The sequence below is a fragment of the Thunnus maccoyii genome, chromosome 23 (assembly GCF_910596095.1).
Source record: "Thunnus maccoyii chromosome 23, fThuMac1.1, whole genome shotgun sequence".
NCBI lineage: Eukaryota > Metazoa > Chordata > Actinopteri > Scombriformes > Scombridae > Thunnus > Thunnus maccoyii.
The window spans coordinates 18,096,948-18,116,712 of record NC_056555.1 but is presented as its reverse complement, the minus strand read 5'-3'; the positions used below and the strand labels follow the sequence as shown (position 1 = coordinate 18,116,712).

General features: G+C 38.6%; 1 protein-coding gene across 2 annotated transcripts in view; it reads left to right on the top strand.

The window, feature by feature from the left end:
* Positions 1 to 19,765, top strand: part of ptn (pleiotrophin) — a 42,197-nt gene that overhangs the window by 21,383 nt on the left and 1,049 nt on the right. Inside the window, exons 2-4 of one of the 2 annotated variants that reach the window (XM_042403702.1) lie at positions 7,474 to 7,568; positions 8,743 to 8,916; positions 12,514 to 12,675. In XM_042403702.1, coding sequence (XP_042259636.1) covers positions 7,475 to 7,568; positions 8,743 to 8,916; positions 12,514 to 12,675 — 430 coding nt within the window. In that variant the 5' untranslated portion in view covers position 7,474. Of the gene's footprint in view, positions 1 to 7,107; positions 7,569 to 8,742; positions 8,917 to 12,513; positions 12,676 to 19,765 lie in introns of those variants that run through there. The other variant, XM_042403703.1, reaches the window with a different exon arrangement.

Here is a 19,765-nt window from a genome sequence, read left to right as displayed (position 1 = left end):
AAAATCTGTCAATAAGTCTTCTGCTTTTGTTTTTCCTAAACATCCAAAACAAGTTAGTCGAAACAGACCATGATCTGTCTATGTGGGATGTTTTTAAATTAAGTTATTTTATTAATATTTACCTTTATTTATCCAGGTTAGGGGCAGGTTAAAACCAAGAAAGCATCATCAACATTAATACAACAAAAGGAGCTGACAAAAAACAACTGTCCATACCAAAAATAGTTAAAATACATCAAGATCAAACAAGAAAAATACATTCAAAATTAATTTAAGAGTGACTTAGACTGAAAAGTTGCACTTGTAACCACGCCCAACAGTGATGTCATAGTGTACTGACACACCCCTGAGTACACATCTACATCACTATAGTATGGTGATAACTTCAACCACTAGAGGTCAGCAAAAACAAGACTTTTAGCTACGTTAGGTCTCAAACATTAAAGTGAAATTGTTTGTGGAAGAGCTCAATCCAGGCAACGTTATTCTTAGAATTCCTTTTCCGTATTAAATCCTTTCATTCTGAGTAGATTTAAGGCGCTTTACCTGATTCAGTTTTGATGTCAGGGTCCGACAGCAAACAGTTTATATTGATCCAGGATGGAAGAAAAGTTTCCTTGTTTATGCTCCAAGCGTGCGCTGGCATGTGATGTGGAACATACAGGTACAGTGAGATGAACACAGGCTTATTTGATAAACTCCTGTCTAAGCACAGATTCACATACATTCCTATCACACTGCGAGCCTTTGTGTTTTTTGGCTCTACCTCGGCTTTGTGTGTGATTGTGTTCTCCTCCGGGTCTGTGCTTAGCACGAGGACGCAGACCTGTGACTGGAATGCTTAACTTCTGCAAAGAGAAAAGGTGAAGATGGTCATTTCTTTCTTTTCCAGGTTTTTTTTTTTTTTTTGCACTTGAAACTGACCAGACCAGAGCGACTGTTTCATCTCCCCCTTCCGATTGCACACTCATGTGAAACGCACCTCCAAAACTGAAAGTGATTATGAAAAAAAACGGAAAGGCTAGGGGGGAGAATCGGGAAAAACAGCTTATTGCACAAGACAAAACATGCTTATTGCAGCATGTTTTGTCTTTTGCCATCCACAAGCTTCTGCTTATCAGGAGGTATACATGGGGAGTTGTTCTCGCTGGCTTGTTGTTCAGTGTTACAGTCGATCCGCCTTACGTCATGGAACATGGTTGGCTGCCGTCCCTGTTTTTACTTTGCAGATGAGATAGGTGGAGTGTGGCGGCTTGTTCCTGTCCGACCTGCTATCAGGCTTCCTCCCCTGTCACAGGCTGCATGAATTAGAACTGTAATGTGTTGTAAGTCTGGCTCAGTGCAGGACCCCTGCGGGTTTACTTGCCATTTCACAAATCACTAAAGATGTGTCAGATGAATAGGCTCATATTGATACTTAAACATAAGTGCCTAAAACTACAGAACCCCTTTAGGGGGCTCCATCTATAGTGAAAATAGAGTTAAAATGTGGCTACTGTTATCCCCAGATTTTACAGATCCCCTCCAGACATGTTTTAAGATGTATTTAAAAGACTCTACTTTGAATAATAATTTCTCTGATAGGTTTTCTTTTATTTTTGATGAGCACAGAGAAACTTTCCCCACTTCAGCAGATGAATGTGAAAACAGCCTTTTAGGTTCAAACTCTGCACATACATGATTCTGCACAGTGAAGCTCAAACATTAAACTGAAGTAACAAGAAGAAAAACACATTTTTAATGGGGACTTTAAAATAAGCCCTGCTTTATTGGCCAGTATGAAAGTATGGGAGTTTCACAGTGCCTATCTCTACAGGAATAATAATTTAAGAGATGGTTATAAATGTAATTTTATGACCTAAGATTTCTACTAAAACCAGATATGTGACAACAAGTCAACCCAATTAAACCACATACCAGTAGGTCATTTGTACCATGCACTCCACAACAGCACAACAGTCCATAGGAGCGTTTTCTGATATGCCACCTCTATCGGCAGTAAGCAGCAGGACAACAAAATTTGTCTGTGCTTTCCAAAATCATTACAAATCACCGTTAAAAATAATGATGTTTTATGATGTGACAACTCTGTGGTTAAGGTCCGGTTAGGTTTAGACACAAAAATCACTTGATTAGGGTTAGGCAAAGATCATGGGTTAGGGTTAGGGTTCCTTAAAGCTAGGCAACCTTTGTCGTCATGGCAACTGTAAAGACCATGACAATCATAGTACGGTTTTAAAAACTGTCCAAAATTCGCAGTTGGAAATGTGACGCTCGCGATTGGGAACGGGAAGTGAACATCGGTCTCCTGCAGCTAAATCCACTGAGTCCACTTTTTGCAAGTTAGGATCTATTCATCCACCCAACCCGCCACCTCCAAATACGGAAATTTGTCACCTTATATAGACGTCATCTGAACTGCAACACTTCTCTGGGTCATAACTATTACAGCTGCTAGATGGTGTCTGTCACTCAAATAGTAAATATATGTCATTTTTGGTGACTGAATTGACAACTTATAGTGTCGTTTTTCTTGAGAGGACAGGCTCATAAGTGAATTTCTATGTTTTTATTTATTAATTTCCTCTTTCATTTTTTATATTTCTTAAAGTTTGCTTTAATGCACTGCAGAACTAATGTGAAAGGCGCACTTCGAAGTTGAGAGAGCTGGGGAAGATTTGCCTTTGCAAACTACATTCTTTGATTTGTTACCTCCAGGGGTAAAGACTTATTAAAAAATACATGTATAATTCATACGCAGCTAAGTGATATTAAAAGCATACATGTGTTCTATAATAATGTTTGTTTTCATCATAAACACAACAAAGAGGGGCTGTTGCTTAATTACAAGCTCCTCGCATGTATTTAGATAAGTTCTCTGATTAATGAATGGATTTTGAGAGGTTAATGGTTTAAATTAAAGAAATCAAAATCCATTCTTCACAGAATAATAATGGTGGAAATCTTTTTCGCTCAGCCAGTGCAGCTAATAACCAGAGTGGTTCCCCTTTTCTTTGGCCTTATAATTGACTCATTAAACCTGTCCTGTCCTTTATTCCTTCACTGTCGACTCATCACCTCCTGCCATCATATCAGACAAAGCAAAGGATCTGATAGTATAAATAGATTCTCCTTTATGTACTCAGCAGGGATTACGTCAGTCCTAATGAGAGAAAGCAGAAAGATGGAGAGCGTTTTGCATCTGGTGTTTGTCTTCACTCCAGAAAGCTGGAACGTCATGTGTGTGTATTTGCTGGAACACACAAAGAGACACTGAAGGTGCATCGATTTGTGGCCAGTATTGGCTTTCCTCCTCCACTCTCCTTCACCGCGAACCCACCGCTGCGTCTGGATCAATGGGGCAAATGGAGGGTTTGATAGGACTAATTCTCACTGGCTCATGAGCCACACTGACCACTGGATGTTTCTGATGTTCCAGTTAAAGCAACCCCCACGGTGGAAGGTTTGCAAACATACTATTCTCCTCTTATTGCCTCACAGCTCAAGGGGGATCTTAACTAGATTTTAGGATTATCTCTTAATTCTAGACTTTACTTTACTGAATTTAATTGCAAGCAGTTGATAAATGTGATATTTAGCTTGCACTTTAATATATGTAGAGTATTTCTCTCTTCTGAAGACTTCAGGTATTTTTTTTGTCCGTCCTGTGTCTTTTGGAGGGGTTGCCTTTGGCTCTATGGTTGTATTAATCATTTTCTGAACTTGTGTAATGTCTCTCTGGAAATTTACATAAAAAGAATGTTATTTTCTCACAGGAGAGCAACCACGCATTGCACCAAGCCACTTAGAGCTCTGTAACTAGAAAGGTGAAGAAAGGTGTTTTATGTAAGTGTGTGAGGAGGTTGCCAACGGAGAGCCGGCACAATGATAAGGAATCTGAACATGGGTGTTTAACTTATGTGTAATAAGAAAAATAAATTGCTCAGCACACTGCTTTGCCTCGAGAAGCTTAGCTGATAATTGTTCTTCTTTGCAGTGATGGCACTAGCCAATCATTGTCCATAATGGCCTGACATACAATCTCTTTTTAAAATTCAGGTGAAATTTGGTGATAACTGAATGCTTTGAATAACAGTTTACAGTGCAATTCAACCACAAATGTCTGCACATATGGGATCATTTGTTGCAGTCAAAGCTGCTTAACGAGCACAAAGGCCCTAAAATAATTTCTGTTGTAGTGGCTTGAAAATTGGACCTAGTGGGTTAAATTGTGACTATACTGTATAAAAGAGCAGATTTCAAATGTGAGGTTCACTCAGAAATTTCTCATCTATTTAATATTTCTATGTATGTCCAAAAAAAAAAGTCTAGTCTATCAAGTTTAACAATGGCAGCACAGCTTCCTTTTCACCCTGAGAGATGAGAGATCCTGACCTCTCATCTTTATTTAACACTGACCACTGTCTCTTATGTCCCTACACTATCTGAGGCATTAAATGACTTTCTTTCATCTGAAGAGTTTCACTTCACTAAATCTTGAGGTAATACGGCAGTATCAAACTTCCAATCTGGAGACAAATGACTGACGAAACTTCTCTCCTGACTCTTCTCTTCTGACTTTTCTCTTATATCCAGCTACTTGGGTATCAACTACAGCAGGACATTGAAATAATTTTGCAAAATGAATCAGTATCTCCCCTAAAAGAAACATGAAATACCATCCTCTTTGTTGGCTACAAGGAAGAATGATGTGATTCGACAGGTGGTGGTGAATTGAGCTGATAAACCCCCCGCTGGTTAGTCAAATTATGGGGGTCTGAGTCATGCCAATAAGTGACCGAGTAGTGGTCAGGTTGCCAGGGGCTGAGACTTGGAAGAAAAAAAAAATGCTCCCCTTCTAGCTGTCAGGAAATGTAGTGCTGTAGGTGTGTCTGACTGTCTGTGTATTGAAGAAAGAGAGGGGGGAGAGCGTTTATGGAAAAAGCACAAGTGGACGTCCTTTAAGTTGGCAATCCCCAACGCTTCTTATCAAAGCATTACACAGGCAGCACACATGCCTGCCGAACGATAGCCAAATGCTCCGATCAACCCGGTCATCCATTATAGGTGCTGTCATGCTCTGGAAATAGGAGCTACATGGCCGGGGAGAGACTTCTGTTTAATTTATTGACCTCTGGAGGAGGAGAAACCTGTCGTCTCGCAGGATTCTCTGTCTACAGAGGAAACGGTGAAATAAGTTTAATTCTAAGACTTATTTCTTTCTTTAACCTTACTGTATAGAGTGCTCATTCAAAGCCATCAACCCTGTACCCTTTCTGCACCGCACCAAGAGCCCATCGCTCTATGTGTGACTAACTGAGGAAAAGGCTTTCTTATCTCATGAAAGGCCACAATGCCTTTTTCTTGGAAAATGATCTTTATCTGGGAGCTTTCACTGGGGTTTCTCTCTGAATCTCTTAGAACTTATTGTACATACTTCTTACAGTAGGGATTTGATGTTTTTCTTCCTTTTCGGGGTTATGGAGATGAATAGTTGAAATCTTTTAAAAAAGAGTCAACATAAAAAATAAAAAAAAACTGGGAGATGGTATCTGAAGTATTTAATCAAAACAGGGTTTGTCTGTGAGCTGACACAGTCAGAAAAGTATAAAATGAACCATCTGAGGGATCCAGACGACGTTTCCTGGCAGGCTAGGCAGTCTACATTTGCAGCCATAACGCTTATTATAAGTTTCAAAAAAGTGCTGGAAGACATTCAATCCGAGATAAAAATGCATTACAATAACATTTAATAATTAAACGTAAGGTTACCTGATTTAAATATCAAAGGCTTTCGCTGTCCTCTAAACAGACTGAGACTTAACTTATGTGGAGTCTTAAGTAAGTAAAATGAAAAGTTGGGAATGTAAGTCCATTACACAATGGGATGAAGGCCTCAGAGCCAGCTCATGATTAATTAAAAACGACAAATGGATATTATTTTCCTGCATAGCTCTACCTTTCTAGAGGAATTTGAACACGGGAGAGTTTTTGGCGTCAGACACTTGGTAATTGCTTCAGTTTCATGCTGTCTCAGAGTGCACCGTCCGCTGGAGGATTTCACTCAAAAAAAAGAAGAAGAGGGCAGGAAAGCTGAAGAGAATGGGTTTTCTGTAATAATTTCATTGCGGTGCATTAGGCTGATGATAGTGACAGTAATGGCTTTCTGCTGATCCAGTATCAGCTGCTGGATCCAATAATGAAATTCTGATTTTGATCAACAGTACTAGTTTGATTTGTTAAACTTAAAGCCACATTTGTTATCTGTAAAATCAGCAGCTCCGTGCAAATAATGGACTACACTGTAGAGACAGATGATCAACAATATTTTTCCCATGACAGTTTATATTGCGCAGTGGCAATATACTAGAGGCCGTCTTGTTTGTTTCTTGCTTTACTGCAGCAGGTGTAATTCTTTTCTTGAGAAACTATTGAAGAGTTCAGTAAGCCTTTTGGCACCTTCTGGCAGCAAAAAGTGAAGAATGACACCGGAGTAGCCATCATTTATTTTCTGAAATGCGACTTCAACATCAGTTGTGTCTATACTATCTTGTTCTTAAAAGCAAAATTCACAATAAAACACTTCTAATGCTCTACAAACATTTCTATTTCTTACGCCTATTAAATAAACCAAACAACTATTGAAGCTTTTATGGCACACAATAGCTGAAAACCTTTCTCCGTGACCCTTAAATCAATTCTAAGCCAACCACAGCACCGATAATTAACACGAGTCTGGGTGTCAGTCCCTTACAAATCAAAGAGTAAATGCTTCTTTGAAGACTAGGCATTTTGCCCTATTGTTCCACAAAAAGACATCCGTCAGGGAGGAGACAGAAGGACCAATTTCTCCATTGATAGTACCCTTGATAAACAATGCAGCCTCAATGTCATGTTGTTTTGTGAGCAACTTTGCATGACTTCAACAGAAATACAAGGAAACTGTTTAACCTCTACTCCTGCAAAATAAAGAGAGAAGAGAAAACACAAGTTTTGATAAATGAAACTTGCATAGCGACTTTATCTACCCGTGACATGATTTCACAGCGACTGGCAGCATATATATATATATATACACCCATCTATGAGGGTGTAGTGGCACTGCTTACAATCAAAATGTTGATATTGCGATCCAATGCAGTGGAAAAGACAAAAGATGAGATACGTAAATTCCCCAGGCTATTCCTCTCGTCTCATGAGACTTAGGACAACTATTGCTCTTCTCCTTCTGTTCCACCAAACAGCTAGTTCAGACACATTTTTTCGGCAAGTTCTCAAAACTCAAGAGTTCTCGAAATGAAGTGTTTTGTAACATAGGAAATCATTAATCGACACAGAGGTCGACAAGGCAGGCTGAGAAACACTTCACGTCTCTAAATAACTCCTTAATTGCAGAGAACGGTGCAGACTGACATTTAAACTGTGTGAAGTGAGTAGGATTCTCCTCTAACAACTGTCTGGTCTCTCTTTCAGAATGCATGGACAGAAGCAGTGGACACGGGTGGCCGTGATGGCGCTCCTGGTGCTAACGGTGATGGCAGCTGAAGGAGGCAAAGTAGAAAAACAAGGTGAGTTTTATAAACATCAGTATAGATTCTTCTACCATAGATGAGTCCATAGAAAATGAATGTATCTCTGCAGGTTTAGATTCCCATGTGGTATATTAACATTAAACAGGAGCAACATGATGTTCATTATTAAATCAAATCCATATGAATTGATTAAGTTTCCTGATTTTATCTAAAATATTCAGACGCAGCCAGAACACCTCAACTTACTGCTGCTCTTTTACTTGTAAAATACTTATATATATATGAAGAAAATGACTCTGCAGTTTCACAACAAACTCATTTCACCTCATAAACATAAAACTGACTTTTCCTAAATGGAGTAATATACAGAGCTATCACTCCTGTTAAAATGTTCCTCTTAACTAATCATTTAGTTGGACAGAACTCTTAAAAATATATGAAAATGAAAAAAAATGAAGCCTTTGGGTTTGAAGTAATTGTGTCTCCTGTGAGGATTTACCAGAAACAAATAGCAATATCTTGCAAAACAGCAAAATAAGTCAGATAAATCCCACTTGGGTAAAGACAATAACATTCTGCCTAATTTAAATTAAATAAAAACAGTTCATTTGCATTGGACCAATGGTCTTTTAAATTATTTTTTATGTTTTTATTTATTTATTTCTATTCTTTTATTACTTTAGTTTACTTCTTAATTATCTTTTTTTTTCATTTCTATATAAATTTGATCTCTTTTATTTTGCTCTTTTCCAATTGTGTTGTTTTAACATCACTTTGAATCTACCTCTGTGTATGAAACGTGCTCTTTTAAATAAAACTGCCCTGACATGGAAATGAGCAAATGCACTTAAACTTATTACATTTACCTTGAATTAACATAAAAAGTTGAGAGGGAGTGAATGCTTTTATAAACACCGCTAATAGCAGTTTTCATTTGTTTTAATAAAGCTAAAGATTTTAACACTTTTTTTAAATTTATCTACAGGATTTGCAGAAATAACATCAGTTCTTGAGCTGAGACTTGAAACAAGACAAAAATGTAGACTTTAGATGTGACTTGATTGCTGCGTAACTTGACTTACTTGAATTTTGACTCCTTAAAACCTGACTTGACTTGGAAAAAAAGTTTTGACTTGCTTCTAACTATATTGGCAAGATGTTAGCTGGTTTCAACACTGGTGTTTTTAAAGTGCCTGTTTGGTCCCTACAGGAAAGAAGGAGCGCAAGTCAGACTGTGGGGAGTGGCAGTGGAGTGTGTGTGTCGCCAATGAGGGGGACTGCGGACTCGGCACCAGGGAGGGAACACGCACCGGCACCGACTGCAAGCAGACCATCAAGACCCAACGCTGCAAGATCCCCTGCAACTGGAAGAAGAAGTTTGGAGGTGAGGTAGAAGTGCTAAGATTCAGATTTTGCTGTGTAGCAATACAGAAACTATAAGTTAAGCAAATTACCACACAATTTAGAATCTTTTCTTCTTCTATACAAGTGCAAGGCCCCCATTCCTCTCCCCTTGTTGATGTATAGCGGCCTGCAATTCACACAAACAATTGTTCCACAATAGGTATGGGTGAGCCAGCTAATTAGAGGTACAACAGAAATGTCTGGTGAGGATGTGATACACCGCCAAGGAAAACACAGGAATCTTGCTTTTTCATTTGCTTTTTGAGCTTGAGACTATGCAGCCTTCAGAGCTGAAATGTGACAAACCTTGAGGACTTTTGTTCCCCCAGTAAGGCCTGTCAGGCAGGAGCCTGCTACACCGCAATGAGCCTGTCACAAGTGATGAACACACCACAGGAAATAATGGTCCTGCTAAATGGCTATATAGATTATAGCAGAAAAAAGTTTGGTAGCTGTGGTAATAAGTTACATGCCTCTGGCCTTTAAATTGTGGAAACTTAGTTGAGGAGACAAAAAAAAAGAAATGAAAAGAAAGTAAATGAAAACCCTCTTGTGTTATTAAAATCAAGGCCAGTGATATTTCTGCAAAGATAAGTACTGTAACATTAGGTGCACATGCCCCAGAAAATGCATCGAAATTGGTGTGAAAAGACCCCGCAATGTCACCCTGGCAGCTAAATGTGGATTCAGATATGGTGCTGCTCAGTAGAAATGTCTCTCTGCCTTGAATTTTAAAGCCTATTTTGCTAGTAAAATAGCAAGATAAGCACTGGCAGGTATCACTAAGCAACAACGTTTTACTGTGCTCAGGTGCTATTATCAGACAAATCATAAACTTGGAATTATGAGTTTTTATCTGGGTACACTGGAAGATTTGACAACCCAATTGTAAAAACTATTACATCTGTCTAAAAAAGAAAATCAAACCCCAAAAGATCCTTAAAAAAAAACAAACACATGAGAACTACTGTAGGTTTACAGTAGTTTTGAGCCTGAAAGTACAACACAACAATACAGAGTGAGACAAGGAATATAAATGTTGTGCTTAAAAATAGGAAGTGCAAAATGCTGTAGAGCGAGGGTTTCCAGAGGCATGACCCAAAAACAGGAAAACTCTTCTCTGTGGGGCAGGTGATGTGGGTAACCAACACTAGAGCTAATGGGTTTCTATTCAATAGACCATAAAAATACTCACACAGTGCTGGTACAAAAGGCTGCACAAACATAAAACCTGAAACAGAAAAAGCAATGATGAGAAAGAAAGTGAGAATGAATAACTTGAATCTGCGAGGAAATACTCTTTTTCGTGGCACTGAAGGACCACTTTTATACATCAAAGTCAGTTTACTTGTCATATGACTTGTCGTCTGTAGCGCTTGAAGGAGATTTCTAGTCTTATATTTATTGCTAAAAGCTGTTACAAACTGGAGGTGTTGAGTTTAAATGCTGTCCACATTTACCAGGCACAGAGACACTGACAAAATATGCTACCAAACTGCATTATGGGGAATTCAGGAGATTGATTCACACTAGCGACTAAAAGTCAGGAGATCTTGGTCTCTGCTGTGTTCATTTTGACCATTCTTTTGAAATCTGTCTCCAAGTCTTAACACATCCAGTAAGTTTTTCAACTTTATGGAATTAGTAAAATGTTACTAAATTGTAAGAGTAGCTCTTTAAATGTTAGCTGCTAAACCTCAAACTGCAGCTGACCCATGACAATTTGAATTTGCCCACCAAACATGAATAAAATGCATAAAATAAGAGCATATCACAGCATTCAAGAGTTCATGAATATGTGGATTTTAGAATTTTCTTTTTATTTGGATATAATATGACAATATTAAGATTAGTCGTTAAGATAAAATATGAATCCTATGATTATCCAAGCTATATTTGCATTAACAGAGACATTATTATTGTCATTATTGTCATTATTCTGAAAATGGAAGGGCATAATTTATTAACAATATACCATGATGATATTTAATTAATGAAAAATTCAATAACTCAAAAAATTATAGACATAAGTAAATTATACCTTACCGATCTTTCCCATCTCTTGCAGTCTTGCACAGAAAGTTTTTCATTACATCCTCCAACATTTCATAAAGGCAGGGAAGGAACTCTGTCATTTTAAAGGAACAGATCTTTTTCAGCCATTAAGTAAGATATATAGAACTCTGTTTAGATATAGGATTGCTGGTTTGTGGGTGTGTGCACACAATTTTTTTTCGCCTACTTGTATGTGACATCTTAAAGAGGACATGACTGCCAGCTAAATTCCCAGGAGCCAGTAAGGAATCTCTCTCAGAGACAAATTATACAGTTGGTATGGAGGCGCAGGGTTTTAAGTTGGATGCTCAGGAAGTCCCTGTGGGATTCTTGCAACAATGGCCCCATCACCCCCTCTCCCTGCTCTCCGTCCCTCCTCTCCTCACCCCTTATCTCCCCTCTCCCCTCGTCTGATGAGCACCCTGGGATCTCAGAGGCAGTGACAAGGGGCCCCGACGCTTTCATGTGAGAGGAAGCTGACGAATGAGTGTCACAGCCTCAAGGGAACCTGGCTAGAGTGGCAACAAAATAATGGAGGGAGATATGAGAGACATGGACATACAGTACACAAACACACTTGTACACACACACACACACACGTTGTGCTATGTCACTTTTGGGGACATTACATAGATTTACATTCATTTCCTGGTGATTTACCCTTATCCTAGCCATCACCACTACTTGCCTAACCATAACCCTAACCCTAACCCTAATCCTAACCCTAACCCTAACCACTGACCCAAAAATCAGTTTTTTCCCAATTGGGGTTTTTGTCCCTAGTTGGACAAGCTGTCCCCAATCAACTGGTCTTAAGACTGAAATTTGTCCCTGAAAGTAGCCTATGACAGACCACACACACACATTTCTATGACATACTCTATAACCACTGCTGCCATTTTCTGGAGTAAGCTTGCATCCTCTGGGGCCGAGTTTAAGGTGGGTTACATTTAATATCAAATGAAAGCACATATGTGAAATTTATTTAAAGTGCTGTTGAAAGTACTTCCAATACTCGGCTGCCAAGATTACATCTGTCCATTATTTCCAGGCTGAGCAGCAGCCAGTTTTTTGATTGCATTCATCTGTTAGCGGGTGTCATCATATACAGTTGGAAATATAAGATCAAAACCGTGAAGCACCATCTGTTCCTGTTAGCAAAAAAGCTATGAGCATCTTTTATGCTGTTGTTAATAACCGCGTCTGGTGATGAGGTGTTAGCAGAACTCTCTCTGTGGATCTTGGACAGTTTCTATTGATAAGAAGGAGATAATAACCAAGTAGATTAAGACTGCTCATTAAACAACCATTCACAGTGTATGACTCACAACTCTTCTCAGACTCAATGGGCTTGTTTCATTGACTGATTGCAATTGGTTGCTTTTTTTAAAACAAATATAGAGGCTGCAGTGTATCATCTTACTGTGTTTTCTGCTTGATCGCTTCTATACGATGCCTCCTCAGAGCTACTCTACCGAACAAAAGCGTCTAATTAAGTATCTGATTTCTCTCTTTGTCGTAGGGGAATGCAAGTACGACTTCCAGGCTTGGGGGGAGTGCGATCTGGCGACGGGAAAGAAGAACAGGACAGGTGTGCTGAAGCGAGCGCTCATGGATGCGACTTGCGCAACCACTGTCACAGCCACCAAGCCCTGTGGGAAAATCCCCAAGACCAAGCTGCAAGGTAAGCTGTGAGGAATAAATCATCACTAGATGAAATGTAACTCTCGCCGGACACACCGAGCCTGTCAGCAACGGCGGGACATGCCGAAGTCCGGTTGATGAATCACTGTGTCTTCAAAAAAATGTGGTTTGCTGCAGTCAAAGGATATGATGTTTTGCTGAAATAAAACTTGAGTGAATTTCATACAGGTGCTGGCACTTCAATCATAGAGGGCTTTCTTCAGACTGCTAAATAAGTTCTCAGTTTCTTCTTTGGAAACATCACATTGATCTCATAATAAAGAAAGTTCAGGACTGCAACTTGATTGGTGGGGCAACACATTTCGGAGAACTGTCTGCTTCCTTTGTGCTCTTTGGAAAAGGGCCTCCCAAACACACATTGGCACAATAAAATGCACTGATGAAATTGAGGTACAATCCCAAATAAAACCTGAATGAAATCAAAGTCACACAAGAAAAAAGCCAAGTATTTTATCACCAAGTGTTTACCCCGTCTGTCCACACTGGAACAGGGTTCAGACTTATGCAAACTGGACAGATTTGTTGAACTACCTACACTCTAAATACAATATAATAGGATTTTTGGATTAGTTTGAAAGCTTGAAATGTTTGTATATACATTCCAAAAATAAAAATCTAATTATGTTAGAACAATTTGGATCAAAAGAAAGACAGTAACACACTCATGACTTGGAATAAGAGTCTTTCCAGGATGTTATTACACTGTCAAAACATTGTAAACAGTTGGTTTGTTTAGCTAATTATAGCTGAAGGAGTGTTTACAACTTTGCGTCTTTGTTTCTTTAGCTGAACTGCTGATCTTCCTTCAGACAAGCTTGTATATTTTGTGCCAATCATTGATTGCATGCAGGTTAAAATTAGAAATAAAAGAATTCAATTAGGATAAATTAGTATAAGCACATGTAACAAGGTGTATAAGAGAGCGAACTTCTTCTATCCTCTTTTTGATAATTACTGTGTTAGTTCAGTAGATATTTATCTTGTCCCCTGGTAGAACTCAGACTGATTGCATCCTTGCTAAATCCAGCAAACCCTTTCAAATTATTTCATGTCTGCCACTGTAAGCTGTGATTCACATTTATATTCAATTCACCATCGGCATGATGGAAATGGAAATCCACCTACTTAAGTGCTGAGCTGAAGCGATGCGTGGCAGTGTTAAAGCAAAGGTGAATAGGTTAACTCGCTGTTCAATTACATGCTTTTAGCTTTCTTCAGTCATGTCAAAAACACTGAAGTCAGAGAGCTTTTTTGCTCCTACTTTCCACATTTTCTGTAAAAGGGGCAGTTATCAGAAAACTTGAGTTGACACAAGATTAAAACTTATACGGGGGGATATAAGATAACCTTGTGGACGCATATTACTGTTTGGAGAGATTGGCATGAAACTAATGATAAGAAAGTCCTCGACTCATTCCAAGTAAGTCAATGCCCTTTGTTGATTTTGTAAACAAGGATGTAATTGACCTACTGCGAATGTCCCATTGTCCAAACAGGATTATAATGAATGCAGAATTGCTGCCAAATGTCATAAACTGCGCCCTTATCACGCTCAGCAGATGACAAGTAAGCACACAAGGTTTGCACATAGAGTTTGCTTAACCTTACTGTCACTTGATCAAACAACCACTGTTGGGTGAAGCCCTAATTTACAATGATAAGACAATGTGAGCACTTCCGAGGTAGTCTTTTAGTGCAGGATGTCTGGCTGCCCACTGTCTGTCTGCTCCACTATTTGCCTTAAGATTTTATGTCAAACTCTATTTGAATTTCAAACGAGGAATCTGCTAAATTTCTTTACTTGGTAGCACATCATTAATGCTTTGTGACAGGAGGTTAAAGGAGTTGTAATGTACTCGCCGTCTGTGACTCTCCCATGTTTTTTTCAGCTGATATGAATTAAAGGTGCAGTGTGCAGAACTTAGTAGCATCTAGCAGAACTGACTTGGCATAAATGGAATATAATATTTTAAAAGTATGTTTCAATTAGTGTTTAATCACCTGAAAATAAGAATCATTGTGATTTTTTTTTACCTTAGAATGAGCCCTTTATATATAGATCTATATACTTAGTCCAATGCAAAATTGATACAGATACATTTCTAACAATATGAAATTGCTGCAGATCAAAGCTGATTTGATATTTTTACTTATAATGAAAGTATGGCTGAAATAATTCATTTAAAATGGTAAATTAGAAATATCTCCGATAATTATGTCCTCTGCCTCACCAACAGTAGTAAACATGGGCAGTGATATATTGAATAACTTTTTAGTCAGTGCCTTCATCAAACCTTTTCACTAAAATATTGCTAGTTGGATATTGTTTCACAGTTCCCGGGTCAGTGCCATCCTTTTGAATTCGGCATTTTCCGGTAACACAGTGTGGTTGCATGTCCCTGTTAATAAAACACCTCATGGTCTTCAGTGACAGTTTAGCTTTAAACTGAGAGAAGCAAGGAAGTAGCATTAGCTGCTAACGCTAGCATTACTGGCCCTTTGTTGAGGGCTCCTTTAACTTTAATGTCAGTGCACATGCTGCGTCCTTAAATTAGTAGCCAGGTGTGGTACAGTCTGCATATTTTTTTAGCACTAATAGTGTATTATTTTAATACTTTAATACTTTTTTGCTAATGCAATGTAAATGTCAGGCACGATAGTTTCTTGGGGAAAGTTGTGGATGGCTGTGATGAATTTGACCTTCTTGTTGCCACTGTATGGCATAATAATTGAAGAAAATCTTGCAAGGATGGTCAAATATAAGAAAAAAAAATCCCAATTAAAGTCCCTTTGAGTATGTATGACAGCAACCACATACACATTTCTTAATTCAAACTTCATTCCTCATCTTTTATTATGCAAGTGCATGTGCACAATATCGATGCAGATCATGAACTTTTCATGTTAATAAATGTAAATGAAAATGTATATATTCATGTAGGGTAGGTGTATGTGCATGTGAGTGAAAATGTGTTTGGTCATGTGTTTGGTTAGCAGTCATGTGTGCAGAGCTGCGTATACCTGTGCACATCAATTCTAATGAAGGCCAGATGTGTGGATTCAGAGTGACAGCCTAAGAGGTGTGAGAGCTGAGGGCAAAAGAGAAGCAGAGCGAGGATGACAGTGGCCGAGATGAAGGTAGGCAGTTGGGAAGAGAGACCCGCTATCTGAGCGAGGTGTGATTTCCCATGTCTGCCAGTTGGAAGATAAGCCCTGGAAAGCAGAGGGGTTACTGGGAGAAAGAAAGAGGGGGTGCTGTGCACAATGAGGTGTGTACAGGAAGGGGAATTGTGTGTGCTTTTCTGTTTGTGTCAGGGGATGGCAGAGATACAGTGCACAGCAGCGGGATCAGAGAGCTTACGAAAAAAAAACAGAAATGTTTGGCTATGGAGTGACTGAGGTGGAGAGAGGAGAGACTATCTAACCCCCCGGCGGGGGAGCAGAGATCTGTCCTGTCCGGCCAAATCTGCAATTCTGAACAGCCACCGTGGGTTTGGAAGATAGGTTTCCCATGACTGCAGCAGGTTGCTGTGATGGAGGTAGCATCTGTCATTTGCAGATTCTGTAGGAGACAATGCTAGGAGGCGCCCTGGGAGTGATCTGCGATTCAGAGTTGCGTGTCTTGGCTGTTTGGCCCAGGTGAAACACAGACCCTGCGGAGCGAAAGCGAGAACAAAGAGTGACAGAAATGAAACATCATGAATGCCTGTAGAAACCTCAAGGTCCCCGCCTTCTCTTTCAGCTGAACAGGAGTGAGTAATGCACGAGGGAATGTTTTGGATGCCAGACTTGATCTCAGTTTAAACAAAAGGCTTTGAAAAAAAATAAATCTGGCATGTCTGAATTTGTTTGGGGCAATTTTGTGTGTGTGATTTTCACTGGACAAACATGTGGTGTTGTGATGCTTAAATCAAAGATATGCATTCAGACTCACACTTGGTATTATTATTATTATTATTAAATTCAATATTTCTGCCCCACAACGGCTGAGAGCAGTAATTACAGAAAGTGTGAAAATGAGAAAAGAAGGTTTAAAGTTTTGTGGCTGATAAGACAAACTCTGAAGCAGATAGTTAAGTTGTAATAGCTTCATTTTATGCCTTTTTGAGCAGGCAATATATAAATGACAGACCATCAGTCACCATGTGATGATGACCTCCTTTAACCAAAGGCACATAACGCACTCTGTCTTTGGATTATCTTAAATGAATGCACAAGAAAAATGTAGAGTTGTATCTACAAAGAAAATGTGTTGTTTGAGGTCCCTTGACCATTTTAATTTATTCATTAGCATCATAAATATTCTATGATTTAAATTAACTGTCTTTCTTTTCTCTATATAAAAAGAGGCTTGTGTCTTCCTGTGACAGAGAGTGTAATGAATGGGATGGTGCGTTCTATAGCTCAGAGACAAAGTGCAATAACTGCAGCCGGAGCAACAACACAATCTGAATTGATGGTCTTGAGATAGAGTGTTGGGATGTAAAGCCTTCTTAGATAAATTTTAGGCTATATGAATAAAATGGACGTGACAATATAGAGATAAAAATGCATTAAAATGTCAGTATCTGTGCAGCTAGAGCACAGTAGTGCAGCTTGCTGACAATGTTATATGTTTTCTAGAAAATTAAGTGTTTTTAGGGAATATATTTTTATGTGGTAAAAAAAAAGTGGTGCTGGAGGAAGTATTTCAATAGTAGTAGTTGTAGTAGTAGTAATACCACAATATAAAATACTTAAACACAAGTTAAAGTCCTGCATTCAAAATATTACTTACATAAAAATGTATGTATCTAAAGGTAAAAAAAGTAAAAATGCTCAATATGCAGCAGAATGGCCTCTTTCATTATCAGTATTATTTGATCAGGCATAAAAGTTGATGTTGTTTCTATTGTAGATGGAACTAATTTAATTTACTTTATATACTGTTTGGTAGTTTAATCTATAACAAATATAATCTGATCTTCATGTTTTGTAGGTAAAACCTAAAGCTGCAAAGTATAATAGGACAATTTTGCTGTGTTAAAAACTACAATATTTGGCTATTTGGCTCAGAAATGTAGTGATGTATGAGTATAAAGTAGAATTAAATTCAAAATACAACAAGTACTGAAGTGAATGTACTTACAAATGTCAAAAAGTCTGATTCTGCTCTCAACCCAGTTTTGAGCAAATATGTAGTTACTGCGTTTTAGCTTTGGGCAGATTTGAGCTGGAGAAGGCAGCAGCGGCCTGATTATGAGTCTGTGTCAAAGTCAAAGAGGAGAGTGAGCAGTGCCATGTAATGTGCAAATGCAGCAGAAAGTACTCCAGCCTGGTATGAGTGTCCCCATCTCATATATATATATATATATATATATATATATATATATATATATATATATATATATATATATATATATATATATATATATATATATATATATATATATATATAGAGCAGATAGAACAAGAGCGAGAGCGAATCCTTTTTCTCCATCTCGCTCCCCGGGGAACGGGATATGTTGTCAAAAACAACAAGGGAAGAAGAAGAAGAAGAAGAAAAAAGGAGAATACATTCAAACAAATACAAGCAAACAAATGGGATGGAAGAGCAATTTCCATATTTGCATGGGTGACGGCGATACACGTCAAAATGTTAATGCCTGTGGAAGTTTGCGATTGAGGAGACAAGAAGAGATTTTTAAGAAGATTCCTTCATCCTGCACATTCAGAATGTTAAGAGGTTGAAACTCAATTGATCTCATTGACGAGGCATAACTTGTCGCTGTTCAGAGCTGCTTGCCAGCATGTCATTAGAGGATTTGTGAGTTGTGGAGGTGTCCTTTTCAAGATAATCCATTCATACAAAAAATTAATTCAGGATTTAAGTATTGACAGTCTTCTTATATATTATCTGTTTTAAAATACAGCAAGATGGGTTTTTCCATATATTACTGTCCTCTTATCGGATTTTTCAGACAATTTAATCAAGCCTTCACATTTTATTTGACTTCTATGACAAGTTCTAGCTCTGAATAAGCAACACACTGATTAACATTTTGACTCGTCTTCAAACTCGTGGGAGCATCTGAAATTAGAAGGTGTAAGTGCAGTAGGAACATGCTTCGGATTAGGTATGCGGTCTAAACAAACAGGGTGTGGATTAGCCAGGCTTACATCTCTGTCTGTGTTTAACATGTTGAAAACTGAAAAGCTTGCTAGAAAACACCACTCACAGTTAGAGATTAGGAGATGTACTATATATTTTTTCTGAAAAAAGATGATCAAATACACAGAGAAGTATAGAATTAGTGAGCACAAAATACATCTTTTTATTCACAAATTTTCTTAATAGGCCTTTTTCACAGCAGTCGTAGAAAGCACAGGTGTTAGAAACATTATTCAGCTATCACAGTGTGACAGACAGTTTGTTTCATTTCCAGTTTTGTCTCTTAACTTCCGGTTTCTGTTGCTGGCTTTAGCAAAAACAAGTCAAAAGTCTCGGCACTGATTGAGAAATGTAAAGCAGGCTGTGTGAACCAAAGTTGGAAACACATGTCTGCACTTTTGAGGAGGTCTTAAGGGCTCTGACACCACATCCGCTGCAGATATCTGATCAAAATGAACGCCCAAATCTATACCTAGCTTAAAACTAGCTCAATTTGCTTGCTTGTTGCTGAAACACACAGCTTCAAATAGCATAATCTGTGCTTTTCCTACTGTGACATGTCATGAAAAAGGCCTATTTGGCAAGGTATTATCACCAAAAAACATTTTAAAAAGAGTTAATTTAGGTGTGTAACCCATATCTGCACATACAGTTGTATGTATGTTCAGAGATTGCAAAAGCCAAAAAGACAAAGAGACTGAGACACAGACACAGTGGCATGCACAAACAGCTCGGCAGATTGACAGTCCAGCAAACAGCTAGCCAGAAGCTAGCTAGCCAAACTGCTGCAGGTTGTGCTCTCTTCCTGTTCACCAGAGCGGAGAGACCGCAAAGCGGAAAGGGAAGCCATTGACTGTGGCTTCTGTCATGGCTGCCAGGTACCAGTGCACTGTTGCGGGAAGATCATAAAGTGGTTTTT